The sequence below is a fragment of the Chiloscyllium plagiosum genome, chromosome 3 (assembly GCF_004010195.1).
Source record: "Chiloscyllium plagiosum isolate BGI_BamShark_2017 chromosome 3, ASM401019v2, whole genome shotgun sequence".
In the NCBI taxonomy this organism is placed as follows: Eukaryota; Metazoa; Chordata; class Chondrichthyes; order Orectolobiformes; family Hemiscylliidae; genus Chiloscyllium; species Chiloscyllium plagiosum.
The window spans coordinates 48,862,143-48,878,844 of NC_057712.1; the positions used below are offsets into that span (position 1 = coordinate 48,862,143).

At 42.1% G+C, this 16,702-nt stretch overlaps 1 protein-coding gene across 10 annotated transcripts in view; it reads left to right on the forward strand.

Moving 5' to 3' along the window:
* The first annotated feature begins 411 nt into the window (after positions 1 to 411).
* adgrb3 (adhesion G protein-coupled receptor B3) overlaps positions 412 to 16,702 on the forward strand; it is an 814,402-nt gene continuing 798,111 nt past the window's right edge. For 7 of the 10 annotated variants that reach the window (XM_043681605.1, XM_043681645.1, XM_043681651.1 and 4 more), the window contains exons 1-2: positions 3,411 to 3,433; positions 5,075 to 5,852. In XM_043681605.1, coding sequence (XP_043537540.1) covers positions 5,090 to 5,852 — 763 coding nt within the window. In that variant the 5' untranslated portion in view covers positions 3,411 to 3,433; positions 5,075 to 5,089. Of the gene's footprint in view, positions 985 to 3,024; positions 3,287 to 3,317; positions 3,385 to 3,410; positions 3,434 to 5,074; positions 5,853 to 16,702 lie in introns of those variants that run through there. The other 3 variants (XM_043681622.1, XM_043681628.1, XM_043681636.1) reach the window with 3 other exon arrangements.

The following is a 16,702-nucleotide window of genomic DNA, read 5'->3' on the forward strand; positions in this document are numbered from 1 at the left end:
CCCGTCTTGTGTTCCTGGCCAGCGACTGTCTCCAACGACCGGGATCTTCACCAAGATCAACGGCCCAGTTATTTGGGAGGCAGTGGGGAGTTCTGGCGTCCTCCCGTGCTTCTGCCACCCAGCCAGATAGAGAACCTCTGCAGCAAGTGCTCACTCCATCTTCAAGTCCTTGCGTTCGCGAGAATGATGGAGTTGAAAATTTAAAGGATTTTTTTTTGTAAAAGAACAAGGAAGAGTTTTATGCCCACCTCTCCTTTCTCAACCTCTCTCTCTCTCTCCATTCCCAACGCTCCCCAGGGCTACCCACTTTTGGCTGGCACCAATGAGGCTGTAAAAAAAAATCCTTCTGAGACGCGCTGTCAAACGTGGAGACGTGGCTGAACCCACCAAAGCTAACGTACAATCGCATGTGCGTCCCGGAGGAGCTCTCCTCTGGTCCCTAGTTCTTAACCAAAGCCTCGACCACTCTTCGCAATCACCAGCAACACGCACACACACACACACACACAGAGCCCTCTCCCTTCCTCCTCCGCCCCCTCCCTTCAGGAACCAAAGGATGTGCGCCGTTACAGTTTCGAGTCGATTTCTGTAGCAAACCAATCTCAATAGCCTCTTCTCTCTCGCTGGCTCTCTTTCCCCTTTCTTTTTCATCTTTTTTTCCCGATTTTTATTTTCAATTTCTATGTATGTCATTTCCCCCTCTTCCCCTCGCTTCGAAAATCTTCTACGCCGTCCGGTTGGATTGCCACGGTTTCTTCTGAAAGTGGGCTGGCGAAGAGAGAGGAGAAGGAGCCCCTCCACACTCGACACAGATGCGAAGCTGCATTCAGGAGTTGGATTGTTTTCTGAAGGCTCGCCTCTCGCTGCTGTTTGCATTTCAAGGTAAAATGGGAAGAGTTCGATGAGAGGACTGGAAGCTTCTCACTCCATAATGGACATGTGTGTTAGCACCGGACAGCAATAGCCGCACGATCGGATTGCAAGGTAAGGGACAAGCCACCTTCTCAGCATCTCCGAACCGGGTAGTAAACAGGTCGAGAGATGAGACTAGAGTCAGTCAATCCCTGATCCACGCGAACGAGACGAGGGAAGGCTCGGAAACTGTTGCTGCTTTCTTGAAAAAAAAACAAAATGATTAACCATCTCTAGGCTAAACGCCTTCCGCAGAGAGCTGGAGCAGTAAGCTGTTGCGAGCAGAATGGGCGAATGTTAGGACTGTTTGTCGAGGAAGTTGTGATGGAAGTGAACCTGTATGTGTGTATACTGTATGTGTGTGTGTGTGTGTGTGGTGGGGGGCTTTTTCAGCATTCAGCACAATTTGACTGGAGAGCGGTGTTAGGGCGCCGTCTATGTTTAACACTGATGGGCGCCACGATTGCAGTTTTTCTTAAATATCTAAACTTATCTGAATGTCTTTCACTGGGTACTTTCCCTTCATTCGTATACAGAACACACATCTACTCACACACACACGTGAGCACATACACATATTCACAAGTACACTCACCCCTACATCCGTACACACATTCACAAACATTCACACACATGCACATACCCTTCATATGTTCACACTTACACATAGATTCACACACGCATATTTACACAAATTCATACACACATGCTCACGCACACTCACATTCACATACTCTCATCCACCCTCACACATTCATATACTCTCACACATTTTCTCACGCGCATTGATACACTTGCCCATATACATTCATACGAACACATGCACAAACGCACACTCTCTCACATAGAGAGACACATTAATATACTTAGTGCAGAATAGGCTGAGATTTGGGGCATGAGGGAGGGTGATCTGATTGAGGTGTACAAAGCTTTGAAGGACATATGCAGGGCAGACGGGGAGAAACTATTCCCCTTAGTGGAGATATTAATAACCAGAGAATACCATGTTAAGGAATGAGCAGAAGGTTTAGAATAGATTTGAGAATTTTTGTTTTCACATAGAAGATTGTGCGCACCTGGAACACCCTGCCTGAAAGGGTGGTAAAGTTGGGTACCCTCAAAACACCTGAGGACTGTTTAGATGAGCACTCGAAACACCACAGCATAAAGGCTATGGGCCAAGGGCTTGAAGATGTGTTTAGAACAAGTGGATGTTTGGTGAAGAAATTGTGGGCTGAAAGGCCTCTTTCTATACTGTATGCCCACTATTATTTCATTTATACACATCACACTCACATTCAGACACACATACATATTCACACACATTAATTCTCTGTACACCCACACACAATTACACATATACATATCCATACACATTAATTCTCTTACACATCCACATTTACACACACAATTGTCTTCACAGACATATCCACACACACACACATATCCACATGCAAACAAATCCACACATACACATACATTTCTGAAGAAGGGTCACTGGATCTGAAACGTTAACTCTAGTTTCGCTCCATAGACCTACTGAGCTTTTCCAGCGTCCGCAGTTCTTTTGGGTTTCCGCACATGCAGATGTTCAAACACACACATATCCACACACACACACATCCACACTCATATGTATATCCACACACATACATATCTACACACTTACATCCACGCATACATGTCCACACACTCCATCCGCACACATCCACAGACACGCACTCATATACAGACATCCTTATATACACATATCCATCACATTAAACATTGGCTTCTCAAATGAGTTGCATTATTTTTTACAGTGGTTTGGTTTGCTCAACCTTAGGAGGATTGTATTTTATTTACTAAGACACCTGATGTTTTGAGTTAATGAAAGTGAACACAAAAGCCGGGATAAGTGCGTGTGTGTTTGCGTGTGCATGTTATGGGGAGCAGTGACGAGGTGCCCGCTTCGCAATCGGTGGTCCGGTCTAGCTGGGGTAGCTGTGAACGATGGTGTGGCATCTCTCAGTTTCACTGTCATTTCACAGCGACCACACAAGAGCTGGCGACGGGTTGGGGGTGGGGGGGGGGGGGGGGAGTGGGGATAGAGCCGGGGTGTAGCTCTGCATCAGTTCTGCCGGGATTCGAGACAGTAAAGAGCGACCCTTCCAGCGCACTTCTGTTTAACAGGCTCCCCACAATGAATGGACGCATTGCGTGGGGGCCCAATTATAAGTAAACCCCAACCTCCTCGTTTCGGAAGGCGTCGTGTTCATCAGACGCATTATAACTTGCACCAGTTAACGCAGAGTTAGTATTGAACAAGCTTGTGGAGAGACGGGATAGCTGCTCGGGATTTGCAGCAGTGTCTGCAGCTTTGTGAAATCCTGATGTGAGTTAAAATAGAATTAATCTCCGCGAGCTTGCGAACTCCAGCTCTGTCCAAACAAGCTGCTGGGTCTCGATCAGGCTCGTTTTGTCTTCCGATTGGTAAGAGGCGATGGCTAGTGTGTGCTTCAATAAGGAGTTGTTAACTAAGGTGAATCTCAGAAATCTTACTAGTGAGCAAATCCATTTCATTGTAGTTATTGAGGAGGGAAATCGACTCTATCGACGCACCCCAATGCACCTTTTGTGTATTGTTAGCATGACCCGTCCCAATCTTGAGATGTCTTGTGTTGTCTCCAGCTCAGGGAGAGTGTTCTAGGGGTCTCTCTCTTTTGCTCTCTCTCTCTCCCATGATTATATCATTGGCGTTCCGGTGGGTAATGCGAAGACTTCATTAGATCGAAAAAGATAAACTTCTCATGCCCTGCCAAGTGAGACGGGGGGAGGGGGGTCGAGGCGGGCGGGCGGAGGTGAATTTGGAAGGTAGGTTAAATAGGGAGGGGGTGGTGTGTTGTGCCAAGTACCAGCATTCTGAATTGGCGTCTACTTCATACTAAGTTGTGGGAATCACAGTATGGAGGGGACTGTTTTTCTCTTTTGCACATTAGGGGCACTTCATCTCGGGTTTCCTTTTGCATCTCCTGGCTGTATTACGGACACGGCAACATCTTCTATATCTAATGCGGTCATGCGGGGAATGGTTCGTTCACCAAAATAACTGCTTACTATTTTAAAACATCAAATTCCATTGTACCTGACTGGGATTTGTGTGTGTGCACACATTGTGTATGCGCTGAGTGTGAAGAAATGATTTGGAAAAATAAAGCATAAAGTCGAGATCAGGAACTGCACCATTGCTCAGGAAGGAGCTCCCGGTCGCAATCTGAAGTCACATTGTCTTTTTTTTTCTGATCTGGAAATGTCTGTGTTTTCATTTCAAAATACGTTGGGGGTAGTTTTTTTTTACATTAAACAGCAGCTTTTAACAACTCAATGAATAAACTCAAAAAGAACCCAGGTCGTATTATCAAATACCTGATATTTAAATACTCTTCCTGGTCGGATTATACAAGGCGGCATCTCTTTACAATTTACCTTGTTCGAGGGAGTGACTGACAACTGGAAGATAAAAAGTTTTTTTCTCTCTCGGTATCATTTCTTAGCATGACACCCACTGCAATCATAACAATGGACCAGGAAACAAGATATAACCAGCTAACCACTGCTGCCTCGAAGCTGTGAGAAAATCACCTTTAATAAATGTTAAACAGCCACGCTGGCTGTAAAAAAAAGAACGTTGATAATGTATCTAATGATTTCAGGTTGCGAGAAACACTTCATTAAAATGTGGTTATTGATCAACCCGGGCCGATGCCTGTATTTTTTCTTTGCATATATTCAGTATATATTTCTGTCCTCTGTTCAGTTCTCCCGACTGGTGTGTTGGCTTTTGTGGGCGACATTTCAGGATTAAATGTCGATTTTTTGTGTGTGTGTGTGTGGAAGGTATAACTGATTTAATTAGCTTTTCGGCTCTTCCCGTACCGCTTAGAACACAGATACTGGGATATTATCCGCATGGCGGCGGTATTTGGCTAATCTTCCTGTCGACAAAGAGAAAGCTTTGCTTAAATCCAAGCCGTTGTTTCAATGGTTTACCAATCCCGCTTGCTTGGAGTTAAGATCGGCTCTCACCTGTGTGTAAAGGCGCTTCGTGTTGTCTACTCCATGAGTGTCACTTGCATTTTTATCTCTCGCCCCGTCCCCAAAACCCACTCCCAACCCTCTCCAGGCCAAATGTCATAGGATGAAGACCGTTGGTGACCTGAGGACTTATGTGTTTGTAACCCATCTTCTGACTATGGTTGGATTTCACGTTGCCCAGGACTTATGCTCCAGTTTCGTTAAAGGAGTAATCTACGGATCGTATTCGCTCAACGAGCTCTTTCCCCCAAACTCCACTAACTGCACTTGGACCCTGGAGAACCCAGATCCCACCAAGTACACCATCTACCTGAAATTCTCCAAAAGGGACCAGCTCTGTGCCGGTTTCTCCCTCTGGGTCTATCAGTTCGACCATTACTCACCCGACAAGATACGGGACCTGCTGAGGCGCAACCGATCTGTCGTGCACTTGTGCCAGGCCAGGAGTCTCTTCGTCTTCCTGGAGCTGGGCAAGAATTTCATCCAGCTGCAGCGCCTGGGCCAGCCCCGCGGCGACGGGCCAAGTGGCCGGCCGCCTTTTGAGTTTCTGGTGTTGAACAAGGTGAGCCCGAGCCAGTTCGGCTGTCGGGTACTGTGTGGCTGGCTGGACAGCTGCCTGAAGGCCGGGGGGCAGGTCGAAAGTGCCGGGAACACAGAAGGAGGAGGAGGAGGCAAAGGGGAGACGGAGACCAGCTCCTGTGGGCTGCTGGACGCGAAATGTAATTGTCAGCAGGATGTGCTGACCGGCGTGGAAAGTCTCGACATGGTTCTACCTCTGAATGCAGACACCGAAGGCTGCCTCTCTGCTCGACTCCACACGACTCACACTTGCAATCTGACGGAGGGCAAACGGACCCCCAGGAAAGGTAGGTGTTCAGAATTTAATCTCTTATACAGCCAAAACATTTTTTTTAAAAATGAGGCGCCAACCATAGAAATTAAATATAATTATAATTGCTCCAGTTGTTTTTTGAGCTAGTATTGTCTAAAGTCACATTTGATTTAAAAAAAATACTGTTGTGATGAGAAAGGGTTAGCACATTTCCAATATCGTTCAAACAATAGCCTGGAGGAGCTGGTGACATTTTTAGGTTCAATTCTCAAACATTGGAAGAAACTGCAAGTTGGGTTTCCTGACTGTGTCGGCAGCTTTTGCAAAGAGACGGTCCGGGCCGGGAGGATGGTGGGGGTGATTCTGTGGCTCTCTCGCCTTCCACATTGCGCTATTGGACTCCATGACGTCATTTACATATCGGAGCAAGGAATCCCCAAAGACAAAAATCATTTTAAAAAAAACTTATACAGTCCCCACATTGCAAACAGAAGTACAGGGACTAAGGATGCGATATACATTCCCAAAGGGATGGAAAGATTCTAAATTTGGGACCATGCGTAAACAGTAGCCACTTAAATGCAGTACTTAACTTCATATTGGCATCCGTGCTACTGTATGCAGTCTGCGTGGCAGAGGCTGTTGAGTGAGTAACGCAAACAAATATTTACAGATTCGACATACAGCATAATTGTGTCAGATCAGAAGTGATATTATTTGAGAGGCAGGACTGTTCTGTGTCCCTTCTCCCTTTTGTAATAAAGACCGTCTCAGAATCAATGTTAAACAATCCCACATATCTGTCAGCGTTTGGAATTAACGCGCGGGAAGACACAAGTCAATGCAGCTTTCAGCTCGCTTGTCCTTGTAAATAAGTTGTACCGGGGGACCTCGTCAACATACATTCAGGAACATTAACCAAATTGATAAAGGAAAAACAAACAAGCCCTTTCCTCAATTGAGAATTTAACAAATTGAGAATTTGACATCCATAACGTAGAGTGGCGCAAAGCTAGAATCAGGAATAATAGTCTTTACTATTGATAAAACAAAACTCTTATGCACACTGATGTTAGGGAATGAGGCAAGAGGTTTCCATCAGTTTGCCCAGGGGGGTTGTGCCGTAATCTTGTTCATTAAGACCCTGACCGACTCCATCACTACTGAAGACAGAACAATTCTTTGACTGTATACATTGCCTGTCGGTCCTCCAAGAGAAACCTGGTGTGGGAGGTGGAATTCCAATTCCCTTCTTAAAATCATTTTCCTCACGTTCCACCGACTCCGGTCCTTCTCGAATAGGTCAGAAGGGATGAGGAATGCAAAGAGTTAACAATAGCATCAGACTTCATCATTGGTGAAATCTCAGGCGCCGAGGAGTATGTTTGGGCCGCTGCAGCACGCTGAGCTCCCAGCTGATATAGTTCCAATACAATAAAATACATTTCTCGAAAAGAGTTTGTTTTTGGGGAAAAAAAAGGATACATATATTTTTTATTACTTGCTAAGTTGTAGCGTTGACAAGAGGTGAAACTCATAAACAAATGGTACGTTATGCGTCTGGGAATAGCTGTTCTGATGATTTGCAGCTTGCTGACTGTCAGTGGGGAGCTAGCTAGCCTGAGAGTCTGATGGCCTAATGGACACTGGAGCTCTATTGTTATTATATTGTTTTGAAGAACACCCCACATCAAGCAAACGAAATAATCCTCCAACGGTCTAACGACATGGGTAATGCAAACAACATCTTTGAAACAAGAATTAAAAATAACACGTTTGGTTACAATTTGAATGCTGTAAAATTTTAGCAATCCTGGCATTAAAAGATAAGGTTAACGTTGAATCTGCATTAACATAAAGACGGCAAATGAAGCTACTCCGTTCTATTGGCTTTGTTGCTTTTGGGTTTATTTTATAAACCAAAAGCCTCTCGGTTTCGATAACTAGAGTATCCGGGCTGACAGCTTGCAAAGACAGACCTGCTGGGCTTTTCCAGTGAGGCTGTTTGAATTGTGGAGAAGCGGGGGTAGTCTCTCTTGCGCCCTAACATTATGAAACCAAAGATTAGACCGTTAAGAGGGTTAGCTTTCGCAAGAGATTAATCTTCATGCTCGAAAAAAGAAAAATGACCAGAACTCCATATAAAACAGCAGTCGAGTTGAGGCTAATCGTCTAGTTCTGCTAAAAGAGCGACTTCACCACAATGGCAATTGTGCTCAATCCTGCGGAAACTGGCATCTGTAATTGTACAATGAATGTAGGGGAGTGTTGGACACAGCAGAGCGAATTGACTTTTTTTTTAAATCTGTTCTATCTCCCTTCACAATTCGACTTGATATTTAACAAAAAAACAAATCTGCAAAGGCTGGAAATCAGAAACAAACGCAGAAATTGCTGGGGGGGAAATGCTTAGCAGGTCTGGCAGCATCTTCAGAGTACTTCATTCTTCTTTGAGTTCTGAAGAAGGGTCACTGGGCCACAAAAGTGAACTCTGCTTTGTCTCCATAGATGTTACCAGATCTGTTGAGTTTTGCAGCAACGTCTGCTTTTTGCTATTTGCCAGACTGTAAGACTCAGAGCTTCATCTTTAGAATTATTATCAAAACTATAAATTTGCTAAAATCACTGACTAAAATTCAACACCTGGACGCCTAACCAGGCCGCTTTTGCAAGAACACTCCAGTTGGCGCTTTAATGGTGGACATTGCAGTGTAGGAGTCTGATATGGAGGAAAGATGGAGAGAGAACAGAGAAGATGGGGAATTCTGGACTGCTCTACTTAAATGGAATCAGATTCAACAGGAACTTGCGAAAGGAAATTGATTAGATGGCTGAGGAGGATAATTGCAGGGCAATGGTGAAAGAGCAGGAAAACAGGATAAATAAAATCGCTCTTTCCCGGTACAGGCATGATGGGCAGAATGGCATCCCTCTATGGTTCAATAAAGAGCTTACGCTGCGATGGTTCACACAGAGCCGGCTGTTTATTTGTCATTCTCCTGGTGTTTATTATTAGCAAACCCGGCGACTCCCCATAAGATTTTTTTTTAGAAAAAGGGTTACAGAAGTTACTGTGCAAATTCGCCGTTTAAATGTCCGTTGTTAGACCATAGTGTTTGAACAGCATCGTTCGTCGCCTGCTTAGTACTCTTTAGTACTCGCCTTTCAGTTGCCGTGTTCACGATTTCCAATCCGTAATGTTGTTAGAAATCTATCAACTATCCATCCATCTGTCTGCCCGACAGTCTGCCTATCTGTCTGCGTGTCTCTGTCTGTTTTTCTTTCTTTCTATCACATCTGTCCATCTATCTTATCCATAACATCTGTCCATCTCTCTATCTATCCACCCGTATCAGTCACTGCTTGCTATATACATTATGCCGGGCAATTCCCCCACCTCAAGCGGTTGGGACTTTATTCTAGTTCCTTCCTCACAAAATCAGGACGCACCAATAGTATTTGCGTGACATCTGCGCCCTCTATAGAAACTTCTAAGAGAGTCTCCGACAACGGCACAAGGCAGAAAATGTGCGATTAGAAAACCTCCAGGTTTATCGCATTGTCTGACGCATCCCACTTCAAAAGAGCCGGAATGTTCTTTCCGCAGACCGGGACTCTCCGATCTTTGTTCACAGCCACTTCTATGAACCCATATCTGATGGGGAAAAACCCTTTAGTGCAGCAATGCCGCCCTCACCCCGAAAACAAATCTTGCAGCTGTACCTGATTTATATTTTAAACGCACCAGGATATAGAATGACAATTAGCTGAATGCCTGAAGGATTATAGGCAGATATTGTGAAATGATTGTGTTTATAAATTACCTAGAGGGCATGCTTTGGATTTTATTTTGTTTGTCTGCAGTTTGCCAGGGACGGATTTATAGTTATTTCAATTTAGTAGCACATTGACAGCTGTAGTTAGAATTCAAAGAGAAAACATCTAAAGGTAAGCCCTCTGCCTCTCTGTTGGAACCTACAAAATGGTGAAATAATGAGGGCAGTGACTAAGGATAAAGTTGTGACATATGATCAAAAGTGCACGTTATCTGTGCCAATCAGTGATAACCGCTGTATGCACTCAAGCACAGAGCTCCATTCACTACCACCACTGCAAGTGCATTAGTGCAAACACAATGCATAGTTCCATTCCCAAGGATTTGCCTGTATATCTAAGCAAGAGTTGACCTCCAAAGATGGCTTAGAGCACCAAAAGATACTCTAGTGGAATTAGACGTATTTAACTTAAGGAGTGTGACTTGTCTTATCATGATTCCCAATGATCCATGTGTTCAGTTTGTGACATGATGTGTCCATGTTGATATATGGCCGAAACTGGAGCATGTTGGTATGAAACTGTAAATTGAAACTAAGATTAAAGTACTTTGTCATGTGCATTTAATGGTACTAACATGGCAAAATAAATGACAAAATATGCTTATGAACCAGCTACATGTCTTAAAAGTGATTTTAATCTTCATACATGTTCACAAAATTGAAAAACTTAACTTAAACAATAAGCAATAATGGCTGTTGTCTAACATGCAAGTTTTACATTATTATCATTTTGTCCAGGTTCGTGCTGGTCTCAAAACCCAAGCTTGTTACTAAAATAAAGTTTGAGCCTGATAATGAGTAATGTAATCTCATGAGTATTGCTCCCTCAGTAAATGTAATTCTTTCTTAAGCTGGTTATGCAATCAGTTTTACACCAATGCAGGATGGACTTGAATGCATCACAAAATAATCAGAAGCAAAACTTGGTTGTGAGCTTTGTAAGATAATTAAGGCTGAATCATGGCAGGATATGTGAAACCCACTCTAGGATATAGCCATACAAAAGCAAAATATTGGCATTTCTGGAAACCTGGAATAATACTGAAAATGCTGGAGAAACACTGTAGGTCTGGCACCATCTGGGGACAGAGAAACAAAGTTAACATTTCAGGTCAATGACCTTCCACTGTATTCAGTTTCTATTTCAAACTTCAAACATCCATAATACTCTGGATTTAATTTTTTTGTGCCTGATTTTGCCTCTGTGAAATGTACTGGAATGTTTTATCACATTAAATATGTTATAAATGTAAAATGTTATTCTTGGTGTTCATTTCACAAAATGTAACAATCCAGACAAGTGAAGCATGAATTCCTCATATTTGTACTCTCATCCAATAAAAATCAAAATTCCATAGGCATTTCTGTGGATCAGCTGATTGATACATCAGCTTTTAGTGTTTTGTGAATGAGAACATTTAATTTTCTTTGCTCTAACATAGCTGCTGTAATCTCTCACTGCAAACAAAACTATTTGTCCTTCTTGGATCTTAGCTGAATGACCTCACATTTCTCCATGTTAAACAACATTTATCATTCATAGATTGTCTCTCATTCTTTGTGACTTCCCGCTTCTAGCTATACAACATATTTTGCTTTCAATCATAGTATCACCTGAAGTACAAGATGTCACTTCTTCCAAACAATCAATAAATAGGAAGAAAAACTGAGTATAGATGTCTAGGGAGTACCATTTACCACAGTTCATCACTAAGTTAGCTTTCTCTTCAACACTACTTTGTTTTCTTACTCACCACTAATTACCAAACAATGGCACAAGTTTGCCTTTACTTTATTTCTAATAATCTCACAAACACTTATTTCACTGATACTGGATCAAAATTTTGGAATTCCCTCGGAATTCCGAAAAGGCTAGGCTTTCCCTAGCTCTGTAGCACTGCAGTTCAACAAGGTTGTTCTCCATCACCTCTACCAGGGCAACTAGGGATGAGCAATAAATGTTGACATATCTGATCTGCCTATAATCTTTGTTTAAATGAATATAAACTTCATTACTAAACTTCTGGAAGCCTAAATATACACAATTCATAAATCCTCTTCTATCTAGCTTGCCAATGAGTTTTTATAAGAACACAACTAGATCAGTTGGATATGCCCCAGCCATCTATGCTGAAACTCTTTGGTAATGTGATAGATGTCTAAGCATTCATGTATACTGTCTCTGCTTATAGATTCAAATAACTTTGCATTAAATGTTATTAAACTGAGAAGGCTGCCTTTTTAAAAATAATGATACACATGAGCAACTTTTCAATTCAAATGAACAATTCTTATTTCTTGAGCTGTGAAAAATCATGATTCACACGATTGCAATTTTGTCACATATATTTCTTAATTACGTAAGATGGGAAGTTTCAGGTCCTGGACATTATTCCCTCCTAAGTCCCAATCTTTTCACCTTTGGCATATTTTAAACCACATTGTCTCCATTGAGGTCGTCCTCCTTTGACTTATTCCTTTGGACTGTTGATATGTTTCCATCTTTCCCTACCCAACTGTGAAATTGCATGCAAATTATTTATTTATCAAGGTTTTGATTTGTATGTAATGAATTTGGTTTTAATGGAACAACTTCCTTTTTATTAGTGCTTCTCTTCACATGTATGCACACTTTAGCTGTTAGGTTCGATATCCTGTGTAGGCTTTATTTTACATATATTCATTTGTACCTTTATATTCCAGTTCTAATATTTTTTTGCTTTTCATGCCTTTATCTCTTGCTCTACAGTTCACTGAATTTCCACTCTTCCTTATATTCATCCAAATGTTTTATTCTTACTACAACTATGCTAATGGGCTGTTTCAATTTTAGGAGCACTTGCTGGCTTTGCATTGTTCCATTACTTCTTTGAATATATGTCACTGTTTGCCAGTGAGTTTATTCATTTAGCAGTTCACTTTACTTCACAATGATCAATCACTTTTTTATCTTTTCAAAGTGTGTGTTAGTTATCATTAAAAAGTGTGCTTAGACACTCAACTCTCCATCGTGCAAATATATATTCTATATATATGAAATATTGAACTCAATCGAATTTGATCATGATGCCCAATTTATTCCCTTACCATCACATTCTTAGCTAATTAGCTAGTCTCATTACATGGAACTAAATCAAGTATCACTCGTTTCCTTGCTTCTATATTATAATGATCTCCAAACCCAAAACATATGCAAAATATTGTTATCAGAGTTATAGCTATTGTGTCTTTCTCAATGTGAGAAATTAACTCTAACACATTTCAGCGCAATGGTGTCATTTTGATGTCTCCGAAGGAAGTAGACCTCCTGGTTCATAGGTATGAGAATGAAACCTGGACTTCAGGGATTAAGTTATGAGAAAGGTTATACAAATTAGTTTGGTTTCTCTAGAATTTAAGTTTAAGTAGTGATATGATTGAAGTCTTCTAGATATTTATAGGAAAAGTCAGGATAGATTAAGATAAACTATTTTCAATGGTGAATATTTAGAAATAGAGGACATAATCTGAGAATTATAAACAGACCATTCAGGAGAAATGTTAAGAAGCATTTTTGCACATTAGGAGTAGTAGATGTTTGGAACTCTCTTCCTCAAATGGCAGTGGATGCTGGATCAATTGTTAATTTTAACTTTGAGGTAGATTTTTTGTTAGACATTAGGCATTATGGAGTATAGGCAAGCATATGGAGCTAAGCCACATATTAGCCGTGTTTTTATTGAATGATGGAATAGTCTTGAGAGCCTGAATGGCCTATTCCTGTTCCTATATTCCTAACACTGTGCTACAAGAGCACTTCAATTTCTTTTTTTTTTGGTATGTAGCTATGCTTTCATGCATAACTGGATGGTTTTCCCATCACCAAGTTACCCATGTTACTTTTAACCTTTATCCTCTACCAATAAATCACCCATTGTTTCCAATGAGTATCAATTTCATACAATGTCTGTCAGGAGCAGTAACTCTTTAAAGGTAAAACTCTACAAAGGTAAGTTGAAAGGGAGCAGACTAAATCAAAATGAAGTTGGAAAGGGAAATAAAGCACTCCATCCCTTGTGGTGCTACTCTCTCTTAAGTGATTGAGAACATTTGTGGACATCGCATATTCCCTCTGTATGGCCACCCAGGCATGAATGTAGCTGATGAAGAGTGGCAGGCAATTGGGAATTATGAACCCCTCCACAGTTTGCTGTCCACCATTCTTAATTCATATTTTCTCATCAACCTGATTAGAGATGTTATTATACACCTTTGGAGCAGGTGGGACTTAAGGCTGGACCACTTAGCCCAAAGGGATAGAGTCATAGAGATGTACAGCATGGAAACAGACCCATCGGTCCAACCTGTCCATGCTAACCAGATATCCCAACTCAATCTAGTCACACCTGCCAGCATCTGGCCCATAACCCTCCAAACCCTTCCTATTCATATACCCATCCAAATGCCTCTTAGATGTTGCAATTGTACCAGCCTCCATCACATCCTCTGGCAGCTCATTCCATACACAAATCACCCTCTGCGTAAAAACGTTGCCCCTTAGGTCTTTTTGATATCTTTCCCCTCTCACCCGAAAACTATGCCCTCTAGTTCTGGACTCCCCGACCCCAGGGAAAAGACTTTGTCTATTTATCCTATCCATGCCCCTCATAATTTTGTAAATCTCTATAAGGTCACCCCTCAGCCTCTAATGCTCCAGGGAAAACAGCCCCAGCCTGTTCAACCTCTGCCTGTAGCTCAGATCCTCCAACCCTGGCAACATCCTTGTAAATCTTTTCTGAACCCTTTCAAGTTTCACAACATCTTTCCAATAGGAAGGACACCAGAATTGCACGCAATATTCCAACAGTGGCCTAACCAATGTCCTGTATAGCCGCAACATGACCTCCCAACTCCTGTACTCAATACTCTGACCAATAAAGGAAAGCATACCAAACGCCTTCTTCACTATCCTATCTACCTGCGACTCCACTTTCAAGGATCTATGAACCTGCACTCCAAGGTCTCTTTGTTCAGCAACACTCTCTAAGACCTTACCATTAAGTATAGAAGTCCTGCTAAGAGTTGCTTTCCCAAAATGCAGCACCTCACATTTATCTGCATTAAACTCCATCTGCCACTTCTCAGCCCATAGGCCCATTTGATTCAGATCCTGTTGTAATCTGAGGTAACAGTCTTCGCTGTCTACTACACCTCAATTTTGGTGTCATCTGCAAACTTACTAACTGTACCTCTTATGCTCGCATCCAAATCATTTATGTAAATGACAAAACGTAGAGGGCCTAGCACCGATCCTTGTGGCACTCCACTGGTCACTGGTCACTGGTCACTAGTACCACACTGTAAGTACCGTTCCATCTCTCTTGTTAATACCCTTGTTTCAGTTTACACAGTTGTAAATACGTTCAGCAGGAACAATCCCTAAGTCCCATATTCCAACTATTGCTTTTTAAAGAGATCATCAACTACTTTCAGGTTTACTGTTGGTCGATTTCTATTTGTACTGCAGATCTGCTGTGAGATTTTCCCCCATTCATTGATGCTAATGATGTCAATAGGCAGTAGTGCTACATATGTTCAACATCATGGCTCTGACATTGAGAGTTCTGATCAGACTACTCATTTCCAGTCATGGATGCTGTAGGTATTAAGCCATTAAAGAGGTGGAGGAAGGGAAGGTGAGCAGGACTCCTATTCACCCAGGGTTTTCAGGAAATGATACTTCAACCTAAACTGGGAAGAGTGTGCACATTTTCTGAGGGAGAAACAAAATGAATTCTCTCACCTCTTGCAACTATATCATGTTCCAGGCAAGAACAGCATAGCAAGGGTTTCTGAAGTGACCATGGCTGCTAATGTCTTATAGTTAAGATCCTTCTAGGTTGATGCGGGAGACATCTCTAAGAGCTCTCTGTTTCATGTGAGTAGTGAGAGATGCTCTGTATGTCAGGAGAGGAGAGTACATAGTGATCAGTGAGAACACAGCAATGCTCTGGTTACATCATGGTGTAGTATACAATAAATGCACATACAGGCAATGCATCTAAATGCAGAGATGCATTCTACAGCTGTGGAACTGACTACTTGCTACTGTGCAACTGTGCTCAACATATGTGCTCATAAATGCCTGGTATCATGCTATTATTCTGCCGTCTTTTGAACCATTACATAAAACGTATTGTTCTGGTGAAAAGTGATGTTCATTTACCTTTGTTTTCAGGCAGACCCTCAGGATTGAGGATGACTTGTTGCCACTCTGGTTCAATGAGGTCTGAGATAGCTAATAAGCCCAATGCATGATTCGTGCACTCTACCACTTGTGGGACTGGTGGTGCTTGAAGGGTTGTATAGATGACTTGTTGGGAGTTTTGTGCACTCCTTCCAATATCTCAACCTTATGCTTGCACATTGTATCTCTTAATATGTTTAGTGCCTTCCTGAATTAGTCTTGTACATTTTGGTGAATCTCTATTTGGGTGTCTCCCATTGGGTTGACAGGGATATGTGACTTTGTTACTGATTCATCAAGGACAACCTGAATGTATTTCTGCTCAACTCATTGAAGTATTCTGCTGCACCCAAGATCAGAGCAGTGCAGTTGCCTTGAGAATCTTGTGTCAGACAGACAAATGACATGTCCCACCCAGTGGAACTGGTTTCATTCCATTTCCCAGCTGATCATCACTCCACTATATTCCCCAACATAGACAGTGGGTGACCATGCAAATAATGAGACATGTGCTGCCACAAAGAACATCATCAAGCAGGGCTGTTGGGGAAGCTGAAACAATGTTCTGCAGCCTGGATCATTCTGGAGATACCCTGCAGTATTAACCAGGCTACATATCATGTTCTTCATCATTCCTCTTTGATTTCCTGAACCTGCACCACTGCCTCATCAGGTGACACACCTTGGATATCTGAAATATTAAAGGAAAAAGGGTAGGTTTGTTGTGAGGGGAGCACTGGATGGGGGGAAGGGAAGAGCTGCATACATCCAATACATACTGTTTGGAAATCAGAGTAAATTATAGGATATAGGGGAAGGAAA